Source organism: Cynocephalus volans, chromosome 1 (genome assembly GCF_027409185.1).
Source record: "Cynocephalus volans isolate mCynVol1 chromosome 1, mCynVol1.pri, whole genome shotgun sequence".
NCBI classification, from domain to species: domain Eukaryota; kingdom Metazoa; phylum Chordata; class Mammalia; order Dermoptera; family Cynocephalidae; genus Cynocephalus; species Cynocephalus volans.
Genome location: NC_084460.1, coordinates 125,336,759 through 125,355,190, shown reverse-complemented (window position 1 = coordinate 125,355,190; position 18,432 = coordinate 125,336,759). Strand labels below are relative to the sequence as shown.

The 18,432-nt window shown below is 37.5% G+C and overlaps 1 protein-coding gene across 1 annotated transcript in view; it reads left to right on the top strand.

The window, feature by feature from the left end:
- CFAP91 (cilia and flagella associated protein 91) overlaps positions 1 to 18,432 on the top strand; it is a 57,467-nt gene that overhangs the window by 12,747 nt on the left and 26,288 nt on the right. The window contains exons 5-8 of the mRNA XM_063076958.1: positions 1,696 to 1,752; positions 5,704 to 5,885; positions 13,432 to 13,609; positions 17,048 to 17,205. Of these exons, the coding sequence (XP_062933028.1) occupies positions 1,696 to 1,752; positions 5,704 to 5,885; positions 13,432 to 13,609; positions 17,048 to 17,205 (575 nt within the window). The remainder of the gene's footprint in view (positions 1 to 1,695; positions 1,753 to 5,703; positions 5,886 to 13,431; positions 13,610 to 17,047; positions 17,206 to 18,432) is intronic.

The window sequence follows — 18,432 nt, the reverse complement described above, 5'->3', positions numbered from 1 at the left end:
GTGATGGGGAGCAACAATCAGCTACAATGTATATCGACAAAATAAAATTAAAAAATAAAGAAATAAATAAACTAGGGAAAAAAAAAAAGGGCAACCAAAGAAGTCAGGTGGAATGCAAATGAGCATATGAAAAGATGTTCCACATCATATGTCATCAGGAGACTCCAAATTAAAACAAAGAGATTACACTACACACCTACTAGAATGGCTAAAATTCAAAACACTGTTAACACCTAATGCCAACGAGAGTGTGGAGCAACAGGGCCTTTACTGACTGCTGGTGGGAACGAAAAATGGTATAGCTACGACAGACGTCAGTCTGGCAGTTTCTTACAAAACTAAACGTACTCTTACATAACGCACTGATTGCACTTCTTGGTACTTACCCAAATGAGTTGAAAATGTATGTCCATACAAAAACCAGCACACAGATGTTTACAGGAGCAGCTTTATTCATAAGTTCCAAAACTTGGAAGCAACCAAGATGTCTTTTAGTAGGTAAATAGATAAACTGTGGTACATGCATATGATGGAATATTACTTAACCCTGAAAAGAAATGAGTTATCAAGCCACAAAAAGACATGCAGAAACCTTAAATGCATATTGCTAAGTGAAAGAAACCAATATGAAAAAGCCACATACTGTATGATTCCAACTACATGACATTCTGAAAGAGGCAAAAGTATTGAGAAAGTAAAAAAATCAATGGTTGTCAGGGATGGTGGGAGAAGGAAGTGGGTGAGAGGAATGAATAGGTGGAAAACAGGGGATTTAAAAAATAGTTTCATTACTCCATAGGATACTGTGATGGTGGTCATATGTCATTACACATTTGTAAAAACCCACTGAATGTCCAACACAAAGAGTGAATCCTAATGTAAACTGTGGACTTTAATTAATAATAATGTATCAGTATTGGCTCATCAATTGTAACAAACGTACTACACTAACGAAAGATGTCAATAATAAGAGAAACTGGCGGGATGGTGGGTGGTAGAATATGGGAACTTTATACTTTCCTCCCAATTTTTCTATAAGCCTAAAACTTCTAAAAAAAAGTCTATTAATTAAATAAAAAGTATTTTTTACATCAAAAAAAAAAATAAGATAGGTGTTAGCTGAGTTAGAAAAATAGTGTTGATGCCACACTTGCATAAGTTTCCTTGAGAAAGTAAATTTCTAATCCACATTTTTATTTATGAGCAACCTCCTTATGAAAATTTTGTGATGCTGTTTCAGAGAAATGTTAAATTCTTAACTGTAGTATCCTCAATTCCTAGATATTGGAAGGGAAGCTTTAAACTAAATCACTGGGAATTTCAGAATATCTCCGGGAACTTAAGAAGTTGCAGGGAACTAATGGCCAGCTGAAGCCCAGGTTTAGGTCACTGTTTCTCAAGGTATGGCTTGTTTACCATCTGCAGAGAAAAGACTAGAGTGCTTATTAAGAATGCAAATTCATTGGCTCTACCCCACGTGTACTGAATCACCTGGGCCAGACCTGGGAATTTGCATTTTAAGGAAGAACCTTCCCATCCCCCAGTGATTTTGTATATGCCAAAGTTTGAGGATTACTGATATATGGGATATTCAAGCTCATTGATTTTAAGGGACTAATTATTAGTATGGGAAGAAAGCTTAGAGTGCACCCAATGCAAAAACCCCACATGTTTGTGTTTTCCCTTTCCTCCCAGGCCTTTCCTTCCATTTATTCAACAGATGCCATTCAGTGTTATTTATGCACCAACCAAGTAAGTAACCATTATTTAAAAACTCTTTCCCAATTTATTTCATTTGTGTTTGCCTCCATATTTGCTTCCAGATGATAGTTCTCTGAATGTATATTTTTCAAACTGTGAATCACAAATCTAGTGGGTCATGAGCAGCATTTAAAAAAATAAAACGTAATAGAAAACAACCAAAGGATCAGGAATATTGAGGGTAAGTTTTTTTTTGTTTGTTTATAACTTTTGTTTCAGATAGATATATACATATTTATATGTATATAAAGGATTATGATATAAAATGTATTTCTTACTGTGAGTTGTCTAAGTCCATTTGTGCTGCTTTGACAAAATACCACAGACTAGGTGATTTATAAATAATAGAAATTTATTTCTCGCAGTTCTGGAGGCTGAGAAGTCCAAGATCAAGGTTCTGGCATTCTGTGTGTGGCAAGGGCCTTCTTGCTGCATACTCACATGGCAGAAGGTAGAAGGGCAAAAAGGACCTGTGCTAGTTCCCTCCAACCCTTTTATAAGGCAATAACCAACCTTTTATAAAGTTCTACCCTCATAACTTAATCGCTTCACCAAAAGGCCCTACCTCTTAATGCCACCACAATGCGGATTAAGTTTCAACATGAATTTTGGAAGGAACACAGATTCAAATCATAGCAGTTGTGCTAAAAAAAAGTTGAAAAATGCTTTAAAGATCTTTTTCTTCTCTGAAACACACACTTATTTGATGACAGTTCTTCAACATTTATTAAGAAAACTAATCAGTCATGAAATATTTTTTTGAATGCTAGAATTTTATAATTGAATAATCATCTAATCTACACAAGGCAATGTGTTATACAAAGGTAAATAAAACATAGTTTATGTCCCACAAAGGAGTGAACTAAGGGAAGAGGGAATGGCAAGGACTGAATCTGAGATAAATGTACAATTCCCCAGTTTTTAGTTTTAGGGCAAGACAGCAGGTTAGGTAGAGTATTCCTTTAAAAACCCAAGGTTTGCTATAGCTTTTCCTGTGTTAATATAACTAAATATTTCTATAAGAGAAAAAAAAGTTCAAGGTATTCATGAAATGATCAGGAAAAAAAACCTTTTTTAAGGTCTCAGATTTCAAAATAGAAATTTATTTAGGGGTGAGCTTTCAAGAATGCATTTAACGAATATAGCTATTCTTAATGATATATAGCATAGCATCTTATGGACAGGGCATATGTTTTCAAATGTCTGTAATCCTCAAGATAAATGCTGATTATGATCCCACTTCTCCCTTTATTTTCTAAGACTTTGTATGGATACTTTTGGCTCTTTTAGTGATGGAGCACAGATTCTCTGCTCTCCCCAGACAGAGCAACTTTGTGATCTGCCAATTTACCCAGGGACAGCTGCAGACTTGTATTCTAGGAAACGCTTTGTATGAGCGAAGGGGGAGGTATGAGATGGGTTGAACCTCATAGATCCCTCCACTAATTCTTTAAAAGCAGGCTCACTAGATCACCTGCTTTGGAGGTCATAATGGCCCCAGGTCTAAAAGTTGTTAATCTAATTATGGGGAGTTCAGAGGCCTACAGTGATGAACACCGTGCCTCCCCCACTCCTTCCTAAATAACAGTGGCATAAGAGATAAAGATTCCCTCCAAGAGTTATACCATGACATTTAACATTTTAGATAGTCTCTATCTCTCATAGATGGTTTTAAAGAATGAATCAGTATTCCTGAGTAAAGTCAGCTCTGGAATTCTGGCAGGTCTGAGTTTAGGAGCAATGAGGGTAATGCCACCTTGTGTTAGCAGGGAAGGAATTGTCTAGGGACTGCTGGCCTGCAGCCACACCCTTTTCATGGCCAGCTGTTGGAGTCTTCACTTTGGATACTATGTAAGCATCTTGGCAAAGAGAATATAAAGTTAATACGTGAAAAACACTCAATGGGGTTCATAATAACAGAAGAGGATTTTCTAGGTTTGTGAAGCTCCTCTTAGTGTGCAGCTCTGTTGGGGCTGGGAGGGAAAATGTGGAAGACTGTGGTGTGGCAGGCAGTGCATGCTCCTGGTGCTGGGGCTGTGGAGAGGACAAAGGACTGGGAGAAGGAATAGAGCTGCGGTGGCTGCTGTAAGGATACTAGAGCCAGGACGCATCAGGGGTCCAGCCAAGCAAGGAGCAGCTGTAGGGTCTTTGTAGCTTTGGGTCCTGATTGAGGTTGGGAGGAGGTAGGAAAGGCATCGTTGTTCTTTCTTATTCATATTTTACTTACCCCTAAAGCCAACTAAAATGGGGGGGGGGGAAGAATAGGTTGGAGAAAATAAGAAGCAAGTTAGGAAAGAGTGTTCAGTTACCACAGGAATTCTGTTAAAGTAGCATTCCTCTTTTGCATCCTTTTCTCTGACCCATCTAGAAAGATACTAAGCCATCAGAAAACTTTGTCAGAAGGATTCATTAGGCTTTATCATAATCTAAGTACATTTGATCATATGTGTAATTATCTAATTTGGAAAAACAATCATTTATTCTCTTGATTCAAGCTAATGGTGTGATAATAAAATCTTATGTGATCTGGGATGATATAACACTAATTTGAAGTTATTTCCTTAACTAGAATTTTATGGTATAATAATTTCTGCTGAAAACATAAAAAGCCATAAATGCCTATTTTATCTACCTATGTTAGAAGTTCATAGCAACTACTGGAGAAGTGATTTCACTGCCAGGTAGAATTCAGCATCAAGAACTATTTAAAGTACTTGTCCCATAACAGATAGGTTGGACCTCCAAATAGGTGCTTCTTTCTAACTGGCTTGAAATGCATTTTTCTTAAAGCCAAGCTGTATGTATATGCTGTACTCATATATAAGCACCTCCCATTGACTCTATTTTTCAAAATAGAAATATCTCTTTGTTTTTTCATTATCTTATTTATCATGTAATTTAACCAATTCTTCTGCCAACTAGAAAAAACGTTTTCTTTTAAATGAAAGTGGCTATGTTTTCTCCTTTCTTACTTTAAAAGTAATACATGTACATGGTAAAGAAAAAAATAGAAAATCCAGAAAACTATAACGATGAAAAAATTCCCTCTGTAATTCTACTATCCGGAAATAATTACTATTATTATTATCATATTGTAAATCCATCTCTAGGCATTTTTCTATGCATAAAAACAGTTTTAAAAATATAAAAATGGAATCCTTCTATCCATACCACTTATAATAGTGTCCTTTTTTCCTCCTTTACAATGAATTGTGGACATTTTTGAATGTTCATAAATTGATTTCTAGTTATGTTTATTATCTTTTCATGTGTTTGTTTGACATCTTACTTTGTGTTTTGTGAATCATTCTTTACCCATTTTTCTGTGGGGTATTCAATTGTCTTATTGATTTACAGGGCATTATTTTTTTTAATACAGAAAGGCTATTTAACTTTTTATCATATATGTTGCAAAACCTATTTCCAAATTTGCCTTTTAAATTTTGTTTGTGATATTTTGAGGGGTAGAAGTTTAAACTTATCCTCAGTTCTATTAATCGTTTCCTTTTATAGTTTCTGGCTTTTGAGTCATGTTAAAAAGACCTTCACTCAAAGTTGACATATTTACTTATGCTTTCTATTAATACTTTTATAGTTTCATCTTTACATTAATGTTTTTAAAAGATCTGGAACTAACTTTTGTGCAAGGAGTGAGGTAACTTTTCCACATGTTAACCAAGTGATCCCAGTGTTAATTATTGAATCATTTATCCAGAAAGAGGCTTCCTTCAGAAAGAGGTTTCCTCCAGAAAGAGGTTTCCTCCCTCCCTCCTTCCTTCCTTCCTAACAGAAGCCATCTCTTTTCTCTGCTCCTGCATTTCTGGAGGGAAACAGATAAAACTGAGTATGTAACTGAAAGCAAGGATTTATTTCTACTTAATTATGTAGTATTTTAAGTGATCATATTGGGTTTCAATTTTTAAACTAATTTTCCCCTTTTAGGACAGAACCATATACTCTTCCTCCCACTTCTACTAAGTATGCACCCATCCCTCCAAAGTCTACCGTGAGCACTCAGACTGATTATCGGGATGCTGATGTTCAAACAGATCCGTACACTCCAGAATATGTAATATGTCAGGACTCAATTCCTGAGCTCTTGACCCTGGCTACTCTTACATGGGGTGAGTTGGTAATTCTCTTGAATATTTGCAGATGACAGTACTGATAACCACATGTGCTACTGAGTTCCTGGAAATGAGGCACACACAGGCAACTGTGGCTTACGGTGTTGCTGTTTAAAGTTTCTTGCTCAGTACAGCGAATTTCTGTATGCATAATTTTTCTGATACTTTTATTTAAGTAGAGACACTCCCTTTTCATTGCAAATAGCTTCTATACCTGAAGCTGAAGTTATATTTCAGCTTATTATATTTCACCTTTCTCCTCTCACTTGTTTCTCCCAGTGAATCAATTCCTTTTCATTGAGCAGTCATACTTCCCCTTTATCCATAAACTTTTTTTGAGTGTATACTACTGAATGCACATTCCTATATATGTAATCATATTATCTTACTTTGCCAAAATAGCTTGTGGTTTATCAAAGCTCTCTTACGTACCTTATTGGATGATTTGAATGATTTCTTCTGATATTATCTCTGAAATGCTAAATATCTTTCTGACTTAGAAATTCACTTTTAGAATGTAATAAAATATGGCATAGGCCTGTACTATGTGAAATAATAAAAATTAATACCTTTAGAAATTATTAGTAATTAGCTTATCTAACTTAATTGATTGTAGCTGGGAAGACTGAGAACCAGAGAGGTTAGCTAACTCTTCCAAGATCATGGAAATAGTTGGTACACTGTAACGATTTTTATTAAAATGAGATTACTTTTGTTTCCCCTATTATAACAGATAGGAATAATCAAGTCTGCATTCCAGGCAATGAAGATGTTCATATTTGAGCTCTAGTTTTGATCTTTGTTTTCTGGCTCACTTTATGAATCCAGATTACGAATTTCTGACACCCATGCTTAAAGCAGAGGCTCTACTTTCAGGCCTAGATGATGGATTAAAAATATGCTAAAACCTATCCTTCTGCTCTGAACACATAAAAAATAAAGAAGAGAAATGTAGTCACACTTAAAAACAAAGATAAAAATACACAGTATAAAAGTGGAGACTTCTTCCTAAAAGAAAGAAATCACTAGAAGTCTTTGATGGTGAGCAGGGGCTGTGAACGGTAGAGAAGCCAGATCCAAGTTACCTGCCTGAACTGGGGGGGCCAGGAGCCTTCTCCTGCACACAGGGGAGGCAGTGCCTGCCAGTTTCAGATTAAAGCCAGAGCTGAGTTGGGTGCTCCTGCCTGGGGCTTTACTTCTTAGCACTGAGCTACAGAAGGATAGGAGCCAAGCAGGGACTCAGAAATGCTTCACTGGACAAAAATCCTAATCTGTTGCAGTGCCCTTGGCAGAACTGAGGTAGACGTGTCAATAAAAACCTCTGTGAATCAAGCCTACTCCTACTGTTTGGAGGACCCTGGGGCCCTGGGCAGGGGCTCAAAAGGAGGCCAACAGATCATATGTACAGATATTTTAAAATTATAAATCAAGCTAATATCCATTAAGTAAAATATGCTCTGTCTTTTTCACAAGTATCTTTATAACAAGTTAAAAGGACAAGTTTAGTATTAGAATTCTTAGACCCCCTTGGGATCCTATGCTGGCATGCAGTGGCAAGAAGAGAGCCTGCTGGGGGCCTGCCCTTTTCTCTTCACCACATGGCTGTGTTCTGCACTGTGACAGGCCTGGCATGTGTGCATGCACGTGTTACCCCAGCTCTCTCTCCCAACTCTGTTCACATATCCCTATAAACAGCGGCCATTCATCCACCCGTTGGGTTTAAGGGTGAGCAAACAGCAGCATACAGTCTGCCCTCAGGAGTGTGAATCCTGAAGAGAAGCCCAGACAGAGTTTGGAAGCGGGCTTGGAGCCATTTGTGCAGGGGTTTCCAGGGTCCCTGAGGGTGGGAGTGGCTCCAGCTAGGCATGGTCCCTTGGACTTCTCACCCTATGGTGATGGGCAGAGCTCTAAAGAATGAGGTCAGGGAGGAGCCCTCTTGCCGGGTCAAAAAGTGCTACTGCCCAGGGTGCTTATGGGAAGAATCCACAGTTGACGTCAACCCAAGAACCACAAAGCACTGAAGGAGGACAGACACCAGAAGTGACCCACAAAAATAATGGAAGTGGAAGAATAAATTTCTGAGCAAACAGAGCAAATGGAGCAATCTGAAAAGGACTTAGGAAGTACTTTTTATCGGCTCAAAGAGATAAAGGGGAAATAACACAGGAAACAAGAATGGGAGCCATGAAAAGGAAGCAGTTGGAATCGTTGGGAGGGAAAACAATAAAGTTTGAAATAAAAGAACTCGGTAGTAGAATAGACAGAGCTGAAGAGCAAATTAGTGAAGTGACAGATTAAATGAAGGCATAGTCCAGAATGTGACAGAACAAGGTGGAACAAGATAAGAGAAAAGGAAGAGCCGTGGGGGATACTATTATAAGCTCCAGAAATTGACAACAGAGAATGGTAGAGAAGCGATGTGAGAAGAGGAAAGGCTGAGAGTTTCCCAGAACCGAAGAAAGACATGAGCCCTCACATTGAAAAGTCCCATTGGGGCCGAGCCCGTGGTGCACTCAGGAGAGTGCGGTGCTGGGAGCGCGGCGACACTCCCGCCGCGGTTTCGGATCCTATATAGGAATGGCCGGTGCACTCATTGGCTGAGTGCCGGTCATGAAAAAGACAAAAAAAAAAAAAAAAGAAAGAAAAGTCCCATTGAGTGCCAAGCAGGATAAACTTTTAAAAATTCACAGCTGGTAATAAATAAAAAAGAAAAAAGTACAACAGTTATAAGAGAGAAAAGTCAGATTGCCAACAAAGGAAAAAAATCCAGATTGGCATTTTGCAGTATTGTCTTTAAGGTGCTGTGGGAAAATAATTGCAAACCTAGAAATCTTTTACCAGCCAAACTATTACTCAGGAGTGAAGGTGAAATAAAGACATTTTCATACATAATAGAAGTAACTATCTCATAGGATAATGTAAGGATTAAGTAAATTCATTTATGTAATATGCTTGTACCTACAACCCACAAATTTCATTCCTAACTATATATCAAAGAAAAGTGAGTATAAAATTCTAACAGAAATGAATGTGTGTTCACTAAAAGACATGTATAAGAATGTGCATAGCAGCACTATTCATAATAACTCTAAAATGAAAACAACCCAAATGTCCATCAAGTATAGAATGGATTAATAAAATGTAGTATATGTACACAGCAAAATACTGTATAGTAATGAGAATGAAAGTACAACTACATGTAACCAAATGGATGAATCTCATACATAATGCTGAGCAAAAAAGGTAAGATACAAAAGAGTATCTACACTGTGATTCTGTTTACATAAAACTCAAAAACAGTCAAAACTATAAATTAATATGTTAGGAATGAGGATGTTGGATATCCTTGGAGCAGGTAGAGACTGGAAGGGAGTCTGCTGGGCAATCTAGGATTCTGGTTATATTCCATTCCTTGATCGGGTGCTGGTTATATGGGATGTTCATTTTTGCACTTTTCTGCATGTATTTATACATTAAATAAAAAGTTTACATGAAGATAAGTGAAAAATAATGACAGTGAAAAAGGATGACACTATAAACACTAAAAAAAAAAAAGTTGAGTGCTTACTATGTGCCAAGAACTGTTCCAGATGCCTTACATCTTTAACTTATTTAATCTTCACAAGTTAAGTGAACAATAAAGTTAAAATCAGAAATTAATGACATAGATCTTTAAAAAGGCAGAAGAAATTGGTCAACAGGACCATAAAATAATTTTTGGAATAAATATTACTAACATAGCCAACCCTTTTGTAGGAAGCATCAAGAAAAAAGACAGAGATGCAAATAAAGAGTATTAGGATTGAAAGGGGGACATAACTACAGAGTGAACAACTTTAAGAAATAGAATACTGTAAATATCTTTTGCCCTATATTTAAAAACTTAGTTATACAATTTAAAATATATATATAAATGACTAAGTTGGTTTCAAGAAGAAATAGCAAACCTGAATATAAGAATAACTAGAAATTGACTTGGAAAAAAAAAATCTTTTAAGAGCACGAGGCCTAAACAGTTTTACAGGCAAGTTTATCACTCCTTCAAGGAACAAATAAACTCTGTTTTATGCAAATTATTTCAGCAAAGAGAGAGAGAGAATAAAAGTTAATTTGCTCATTTTATGAGACTAGTATAGCCTTAATTTGAAAGCTGAATAGGACAGTTATAGAAAGGAAAATAATAGGCCAATCTCACTTATGAAGAAATATGCAAAAAATTCTAAATAAGATACCATCAATCAAATCTTGCTGTCTTTTAAAAAGGTGACTTATCATAATCAAGTGGGTTAATCAGAGAAATTCAAGTTTATTTCAGTATCAGAAAAACAACCAATATAATTTACCATTTAAGCAGAAAATATAGAGATTATGTTTCACTGGATACAGAAAAAATATTTGGTAACATTCAATGTTCGCTCATGATATAAACTCTAAATAAACTGGGAACAGAAGGAAACTCCAGAAACTTAATAAGGAGCATCTACCACAACCTTTGTAAACTTAATACTGAAGGTGAAACTTCAGAAGCTTTACCATTAAAGAAAAAGACAATGATACTTTCATCATCACTATTATTTACCAACGTAGAGAAGATCCTAGCCCAGAGATTATCAACCTGGGCTATGATCCCTACCCACCCAGGGGCATTTGGAAGTATGTGTGCTTCTGACATTTAGCACATGGGTTGGGGTATAGGGGATGGGCCGGCATGGATACTAAACACCTTGTACTGTGTGGAGCAGTCCCATACAACGATAATTATCTACCCAATATGGCAATAGCACCCTGCTTGAGAAACACTGATTCAATGCAGTAAAATCAGAGAGAGAAAAAAAAGTGAGGTATGAGGATTGAAAGAAGCAGCAAAACTGTCTTTATTTTCAGGCATTATGCTTATTCAGAAAATCAAATAAAATAAATTTTCAGAACAAAGAAGAGAGTTCAACAAGGTTGCTAATTATAAAGTCAACATATAAAGATCTGTAGCTTTCCTTTAATAAAAACATGTGCAAAGCATGCATGGAGAAAACTATAAAATGTTCTTTAAGCACATAAACAAAGATTTGATAAAAAGAGAGACACACCATGTTTATGAATGGAGAAATACATGCTTGAGTAGACATGATTTCTCCCCCATGTAATTTATACCTTCAAGCAATTCTAATCCGAATCCCTTCTTCCAATTTAACTATGTCTGAGTAAATTAGCATCTTTCCTCTTCCCTTCCCAGAAATTATACAAAAGCAACACGAACAACAAAACTCCCACAAACTCCATTTGTCAGTGAAACTAAAAAAACATGTAATCTATGAACTACTAGATATTTATAAGTAATGCAAAAAGCAGCTGAGATTAGGCAGAAGCAATGTGGGAGGAAGTGAGGAAACATGGACCGTGGGAGAGGAACCATCAGTGGATCTGAGAAGGCATGAGCAAAAATATACTTCTGAGGGTAAATTTGGCAGTATCCAGAATTAAAAATGATCATATTTTATGATCTAGCTGCTAGACTCTAGCATTTCCACTTCTAAAAATCCTAGAGAAACTCACACATGGGCACAACAAGACCAGTACAAGGATGTTTGTTGCAGTATTATGTGTAATCAAAAAATTATAAGTAATCTAAATGTCCATTTGAAAAGATAGCTTAAATTGTACTAAGGCTACAGTGGAAGAAGGAAACTAGATATCTATATATCAGCGTGGCTAGGTCCACAAAATAAAGTTTAGTAAAAAAAAAAAAAAGCAAGTTGCAGAATGATGCCTATAGTACAATACCACATATGTAAGTAAAAAGCAATGCTGTATTTTGTTTATATACAGTTCATTTTTGCTTCATATTTGTTTTTACTAGAGAGGGCGCATACTGCAGTGCATAAGCACACAAGGCTCAGACTGCCATGTTCAAATCCTGATTTCCAATACTTAGTAGTTGTAACCCTGTGCAAATTACTTAACCTTTTAGCCCCTCAGTCTCTTCATTTGTAAAATAGAGAAAATTGTATTTATATGATAGGGATTTGATGAGGATTAAATGAATTAGAACAGTGTTTAGCATATTTTAAGTGCTTAAGAAATATTAGCTTTTATTATTGTTATAGTTCATAGATACATAAAGCTGTACATAAAATATTAAGATTGAGTAGAAGGAGAACCTCAAATTCCTTTTCATGTTTTCTTTGAGAGAGGGGAGAAGGGAATGAGGCTCGACATGGTGGTTAAAAGGAACATCAACTTTATTTTTTATGTTTTATATTCTTTTGTTTAAAAAGGGCAAGTATATAAGATAAAATGTGTACAGTTGTTAAATATGAGTATTTATGGTATTATTTTCATATTTTTGTTTTTTAAATTACTAAAGAAAACTCCGCACAAAATACATAAAATTATATACACATATATGCATTTATATATAAACATATATAGCATTTTGTTCGTGAGTTTACTCGTTTCTTTATACATATATATATATATATAAGTTAAAAAAGAATTCATAGCATACCCACTAAATGCATCATTGTTATTGCCTTTGGGAAGGTGATCAGAATAAGGGAGTAGAGTACAGGAAAACTTAAGCCTTTTCTAGAATGTCCTAATTTTAAAAACAAGAGACAGTGAATTCATAGACTATTAATTTGCTTTTTAAAAGTGTAAGTATTACAAAAGATCTGAAACACATAAAGCAAAAATTTTAGAAGTAGATTATTGTATGTGGTAGAAATATGACTTGTTATTTATTTACGTGTATTTTTCTATATAATTATATTTTTAAATGAAAATAAAACACAGGTTGGCTTATTGTGGTTCTGTGATCAAATAGGAAGCCTGTTTTAGCCCCTCCCACTTTTTAAAACCCACTTTTGATCCCAGAAAGATGATTGCAGTAAATCAAGGCTACATTTAGAGGTGCTATCTACCTAGGTGTGGCTGGGCCCCAAAAACCTGGTCCAGGGAGGCGTGTTAGGGTTAGGTCTCAGCCAGTGTCTCTGAGCTGGTCAGGACATATTCAATGGCCCCATCGACCTGCCTGACCTGGGGATCTTTGCGTTTTTGAACTCTTAAAGTTGGAAGTGAGGGATAGCCCTAAATTGTACATTCACTGTGGGGGACAAAACGCAAAGATGGTGAATTCTCAGCTAATGATTAATAAAATATCTATTTTCTACCTTTGTCCAACAAATTCCCTACCCCTCATCATATTTTCCCACCTCAGGACACTGATATTTCTTTGTATTTCAAAGTATAGATTTGTCCAATATAGGGCATTCCAAAGTGTGGTTATTCAGTAATCACTTAATACTCTTCAAATACTTTCCGGCATCTTACATACAGCTAAAATGTCTTATGGCTCAGTTACTAATAAGAGGCAGTGCCAGGCAAGGTAACACAAGCTGTGAGGCACAGCTAGAGGGAGTTTCCTAATATCATTTTATCCTGTCATAGCCTTGAATTTAGAGAAGAGGATAGGACGTGAGAGGGAGTCAGTCACATACCAGCGGGCGCAGGGGTGGCCCGTTTCTCAGGTGTGCTGTTTCATCTGCAGGTCGAGGTCTCCCAGCAGGACAAGCCGAGGTGGAGATGATAGAACGAGCCCGGGAGAAGCGCGCTTGGGAAGCCACTCTTCCCCCTCTGAGTGACACCTCCCAGTTTGAGAAGAGGAGGAAGATGATGAATGCGATGGAGAGGAAGGAGTGGGCCTTCAGAGAGCAGGAGATTGAAAAGTAGGTTCCCTGTCACCCAGACAACTGTTCCTGCACTGAGAGGAGTAATGTTAGTGCTTTTTATCTGTAAAGCATTTTCCAAATGTATGGGGTCGAAAGCAATTCTCAACCTGTAGAGATGGCAAATTGGGTTTCTGGTTCTTTCAGGAGCAAGCACATATTGCTGATGTGGTATAGGAGCTCTCTGTAATTTTCTCTCCGATAACATGAAAATGCATAATGCCCTCTTTGTGTGTGAAGAAGTTCAGCGTGGAACTCAGATTTGAACAACTCCTTCAGGGCATCTTCGATTCTTCTCTTCCCTTTTCTCTTTAGTATCTCTCTAGACTGTCATAGAATCCCACTGATTTCTGCAAAGCGTCTTTCAAACTGTCCCTTTCTATTCATTCCCAGTGCCACTGTCCCTAGGCCTTGGTCCTCTTCATATCCCACCAGACAGCCTCCTACCTAGTCCTGTCTCTTACTACCACTGGCACTGGATTCACAATCAGGACACGTTGGGTTCTAGCTAGAGCCGATGGGGCATTTCTACTTAAAAGACAAATCATGGAATTCTTCCATTAAGAGCTTTTATATAACAAAATGCATAAATAACAATATACTGAGGTACTTGTGATTGAGTTCTCTATCATTTTAGCTCATATTTTCAGTAATGAGATTGTTGCTGATATGTAGAAAGGATGAGAAATTATGAGAATCAAAAAATTACAGCTCCCTATCAAGAAAGACAGGAAGGGCACTTGTCAAGGTTGTCCTTTGTTCTAAGCTGTGCTGAGGCACTTTGTTGCTTGTAGCAATGCTACCAAGGCCCGTTACACATAAGAGTTAAGGACCAAGAGAATTAGGGACTCATCCTGGTGCTGAATTCAGAATTTGTTAAATTTTTTGGCAATACCTCTGATTAAGCCTGAATCCAGACTATATGATGTTTTGATAAAAGCTTGCAATTTAATAGAACATAGCGTTTGGGGGCAAAATGAGTATCATATACCTAGTCCTGTTTGCAGAAATGTAAATTTAGTGCTGTACTTTTGGGAGGTATATGTCTTGTCAGAAGGCATTAAAAATATTAAAAACATATCTGGCAGAGTAAAGGCATCACTTGAGAAAGTGAGTACTTTTGTTAAACTAAGGACAATTTTAGTAAATGTATTTTGAGTTCTTCCTATGTTCTGGGCTCTGTGCTTTGAGGTAGGCAAACAGGGATGCATAGGAAACCGCTGTGCCCTGACAGAGCTCCTTATGGTCCACTGGGGGACGAGGGGTGGGAAGGTGGGCAGGGGATGGGGCAAAAGACATTTGGACTAACACCTCTCAAGCAGTCTGTCAGGTGATGTGCTCTTCTATATGCAAAGTGCTAAGGGAACCCAGGTGAGAGAATAATTAGTTCTGTCTGAGGTGGGTGATTTGGGAAAACTACTGAGAGGAGGTAGCACCTGATCTGGGTGTTGAAGGATGAGTAAGAAACCATCAGGTAGACAATAATATCAGTGATGATGAGGAGGAAGAAAATACTTACAGAGCAGGTAACACTTATAGAGGGCTTACCGTGTGCCAGATAATGTTCTAAGCCGATAGTTCTCAAAGTGTGGTCCTCAGACCAGCAGCATCAGCATTACTGGCAAATTGTTAGAAATACACATTCTCAGGTCCCATTCTAGGCTTACTGAACCAGGGGGTGAGATCCAGCAGTCTGTGTCATAACAAGCCCTCCAGATCATTCTGGTTCACACTTAAGTTTCAGAACTACTGGTCTAGCACTTTGTGTACATTAACTCAATGCTCACAACGACCTTATGCGGTGGATACTGTTGTTATCTCCATTTTACAATGGAAGAAACTGAGCTAAGTGATGAAGTTGAGAAGTGATCTAGGATTTCTAACTCTAGAGAGGAAGGTGACTGTTGGTGTTCGGCTTATTCTAAACAGTGCCTGCCTCTCCGTGCTCATTTGTGACTCCTCTGTCTCCCTCCCACGTGTGTTCCCTTCAAGAAGCTCCACCAGTGTGACATGTTTGCTCAGTCTCTAGTCCTTTTGGGTTGAACATTGCACTCCCTCTGGTGAGGCCTTGCTTCTTGTCAGAGTGGCAAATCCCAATCCTTGTTTACCCTCAAGACTCTGCTGAGTTAGCTCCTCTGAGGAAGCCTTTCTCATCTTCCCCTCTTTCCCCCTGCTCTGTCATTTCTTCTCTCACAGAAGTCTGTTCATTCTCCGAGCCTGGTGTTTATCTCCCTGTGTTGTAAATATGCCTGTTGCACTAGAACAGTGCTTCTCGAGAGAAGGCATTTTATCTTGTATATCATTGTTTCCTGCCTGGCATATGGTGGGCACTTAATAAGCACTTGGCAAATGAATGAGTGATAAATTAATATATGATTTCTATTCATCTTATAGCCCCTAAAAAGATAATAAGAGAATATTAAATACATACAACCTTACTCTGATAATTGTGAAAACTTTTATAAAGATGAAAAAATTCCTAGGAAATCCCAACATAGTGGTACTGACTGAAGAAGGGAAAAATCTGAAGAGCTGTACATGTATTTTCAATTGAATCTGTAATTAAAACCTTGTCACAAAGAAAAACAAAGTAATTAATGTATGGATTTCTTAATAAAAGTAATATATATGTTCAAATCTCTATTTTAAGAAGGAAAACCTTGAAAGCTGTGTGGAGCAAAGATGGGAAGGAGGAGAGACTGGCAGCAAGGAGTCCAAGTTAGGAGAGAGGTGACAAAAACATGAGCTAGAGAACAGACATAAGCAGTGCTCCAGAGGAGGTGCATTAGCAGGGGAAGAAGGGGCAAGAGAAGGACAGATTTCTGGGGGAACAAAATTAGTAGGGTTTTCTGTTTTTGTTTTTTTGACATTGTCAAGGGACAGTTAGAGATTCTGGTTGAGAAATATCTGGGCTGGAGGTACAGATTTTGAAGTCATCTGTACGTGTTTGGATACTCATGAGCAAGGTAGCACTAGGAGAACAAATTGGAGGTAAGGGTAAGGGAAACAAAGAGTTATTGAGTACCTACTGTGTGCCAGGCACTGGCCAGAACCTCATTTTCTCTTCACTCTCCTGCTATTATTTACTCATCCACCAATACCAGTCGGCCTGGAGCTGTGCGCAGATCACCCGTTGTTCCCATAGGCCTGTCTGCCTAGGAGCCCTTCTTTTACCCCATCTGCCTGGCACCTTCTTCTTCATGCTTCGGAGCTTCACCCATATAAATTCCTGTTATATAAAGATTCATTATTGAGTTGCCGCCCCCACAGCCCCAATTCATTTGTCACACTGTTGCCAGAGCAGTCTTTTTATAATACATGCACGTGACACCAGCCCACAGAGAAGGTCCTGTTTGCAGCAGCTGTCGCCCTGCTCTCTAGTGGAGTGCCCTCTTCGAGATACCAAATACTTCTTTGTGTCTTGTAATTTACTTGAAGACTGCAGGAGATTCGCCTGGAAGTTCTAAAAGAACTGCTGAGGAAGCGTGAAGAGAATCAAAATGAAGTGAACATGGAGCGCTTGAATGCCCAGTGGTCTAAACTGCAGGAAGCAAAAGAGGCGAAAGTTGCCGAGATCCAGCGCACATACATATCAAGTAATGGTGTAGTATGAACAGTGAAGAAAATGGAAAAGTGGGCCTTGCATTGGATCTGTGACCAAACCCGATTTAACTGTGACATAATTCTGGTTTGGTCGTGGTGTATCGAATAGATGAGGGATGAGAGATGAGTTATTTCTCAAAGGTGGAAGAGTGGAGCAAAGTCCCTCACTAAGAAAATCAAATGATGATGATCTCACAGGCAGTCACGTTGTTGACGTTGTGGGGCATGTGTGTGTGGGTGCGAGGAGGTGCTGGGTCCCTCTCATTCGTGGGCTGAGGCCCTGGATAGACAGCCCGTTTCTCAACCTTTCTTTCATTATTGCTTCCTAAAGGAGGAGACATTTTGTACATCTTTTTTCCTAATCGCTCTCCCCTCTAAGAAATTTTAATACCACAGATATGTCATATATATGTTTATGTACTATATGCTTATCTGTGCTTTATCCACAAAAAGAAGACGTATACAGCTTACTCTTTTTAATCAGTGTGGAATTAAAAATGACTAAATAAAAAACTCAAGTTAAATTTTATATTAAAAAATTTTGTTTTAACATTTAACTTAATTCTATACCTGTATTTGCTGAGAAACTTTTAATGTAATTTATTTACTTATAAAAATTGTACCAATTACATATGCAAATTAGCAATTTAGAAACATACTTAATAGCAATATAGTTACATTTTAAAAAATCGTTTAAAACTTATTTTTCAAACAAGTGAAACAATTATAAAACTAAATTATTACTTAAAAACTATTTTTAGTGAACTTTTTCTTGATGTGAGAAAATAACTTAATTAGCTGCTAGGTATTCATTCAGATATTGTCAACATTTTTTCTTTTCAGTACTTGACATAACTAATAATCAATTTGACTAACTTTTGTACACAAATAATAAAATATAAACTATTTTTACTTAATTCTAAAACCCAAAGGGACACAGAAGCACCGAGGATCAAACATAAACAACATCCACAAGGCAGCAGTGGTACACAGGCCCCCTCTTACAATATGACTTCGCAATCTTGTGACATGACTTTATACTCATTGAGGGTGTACGATGTAGAGCAGTCAAGAGGGGGTGAGTCTGCGGTGGGATTTAAAAGAAAAGGTGGAGATAGTAAGCACGACTCTTTAGATGAGTATACGGCTAATGTGCATGGTTGAGCCTCTTCCCGCCAACTGCCAAGCAATTCTGAAAACTTGAAGTTAGAACATCTTCT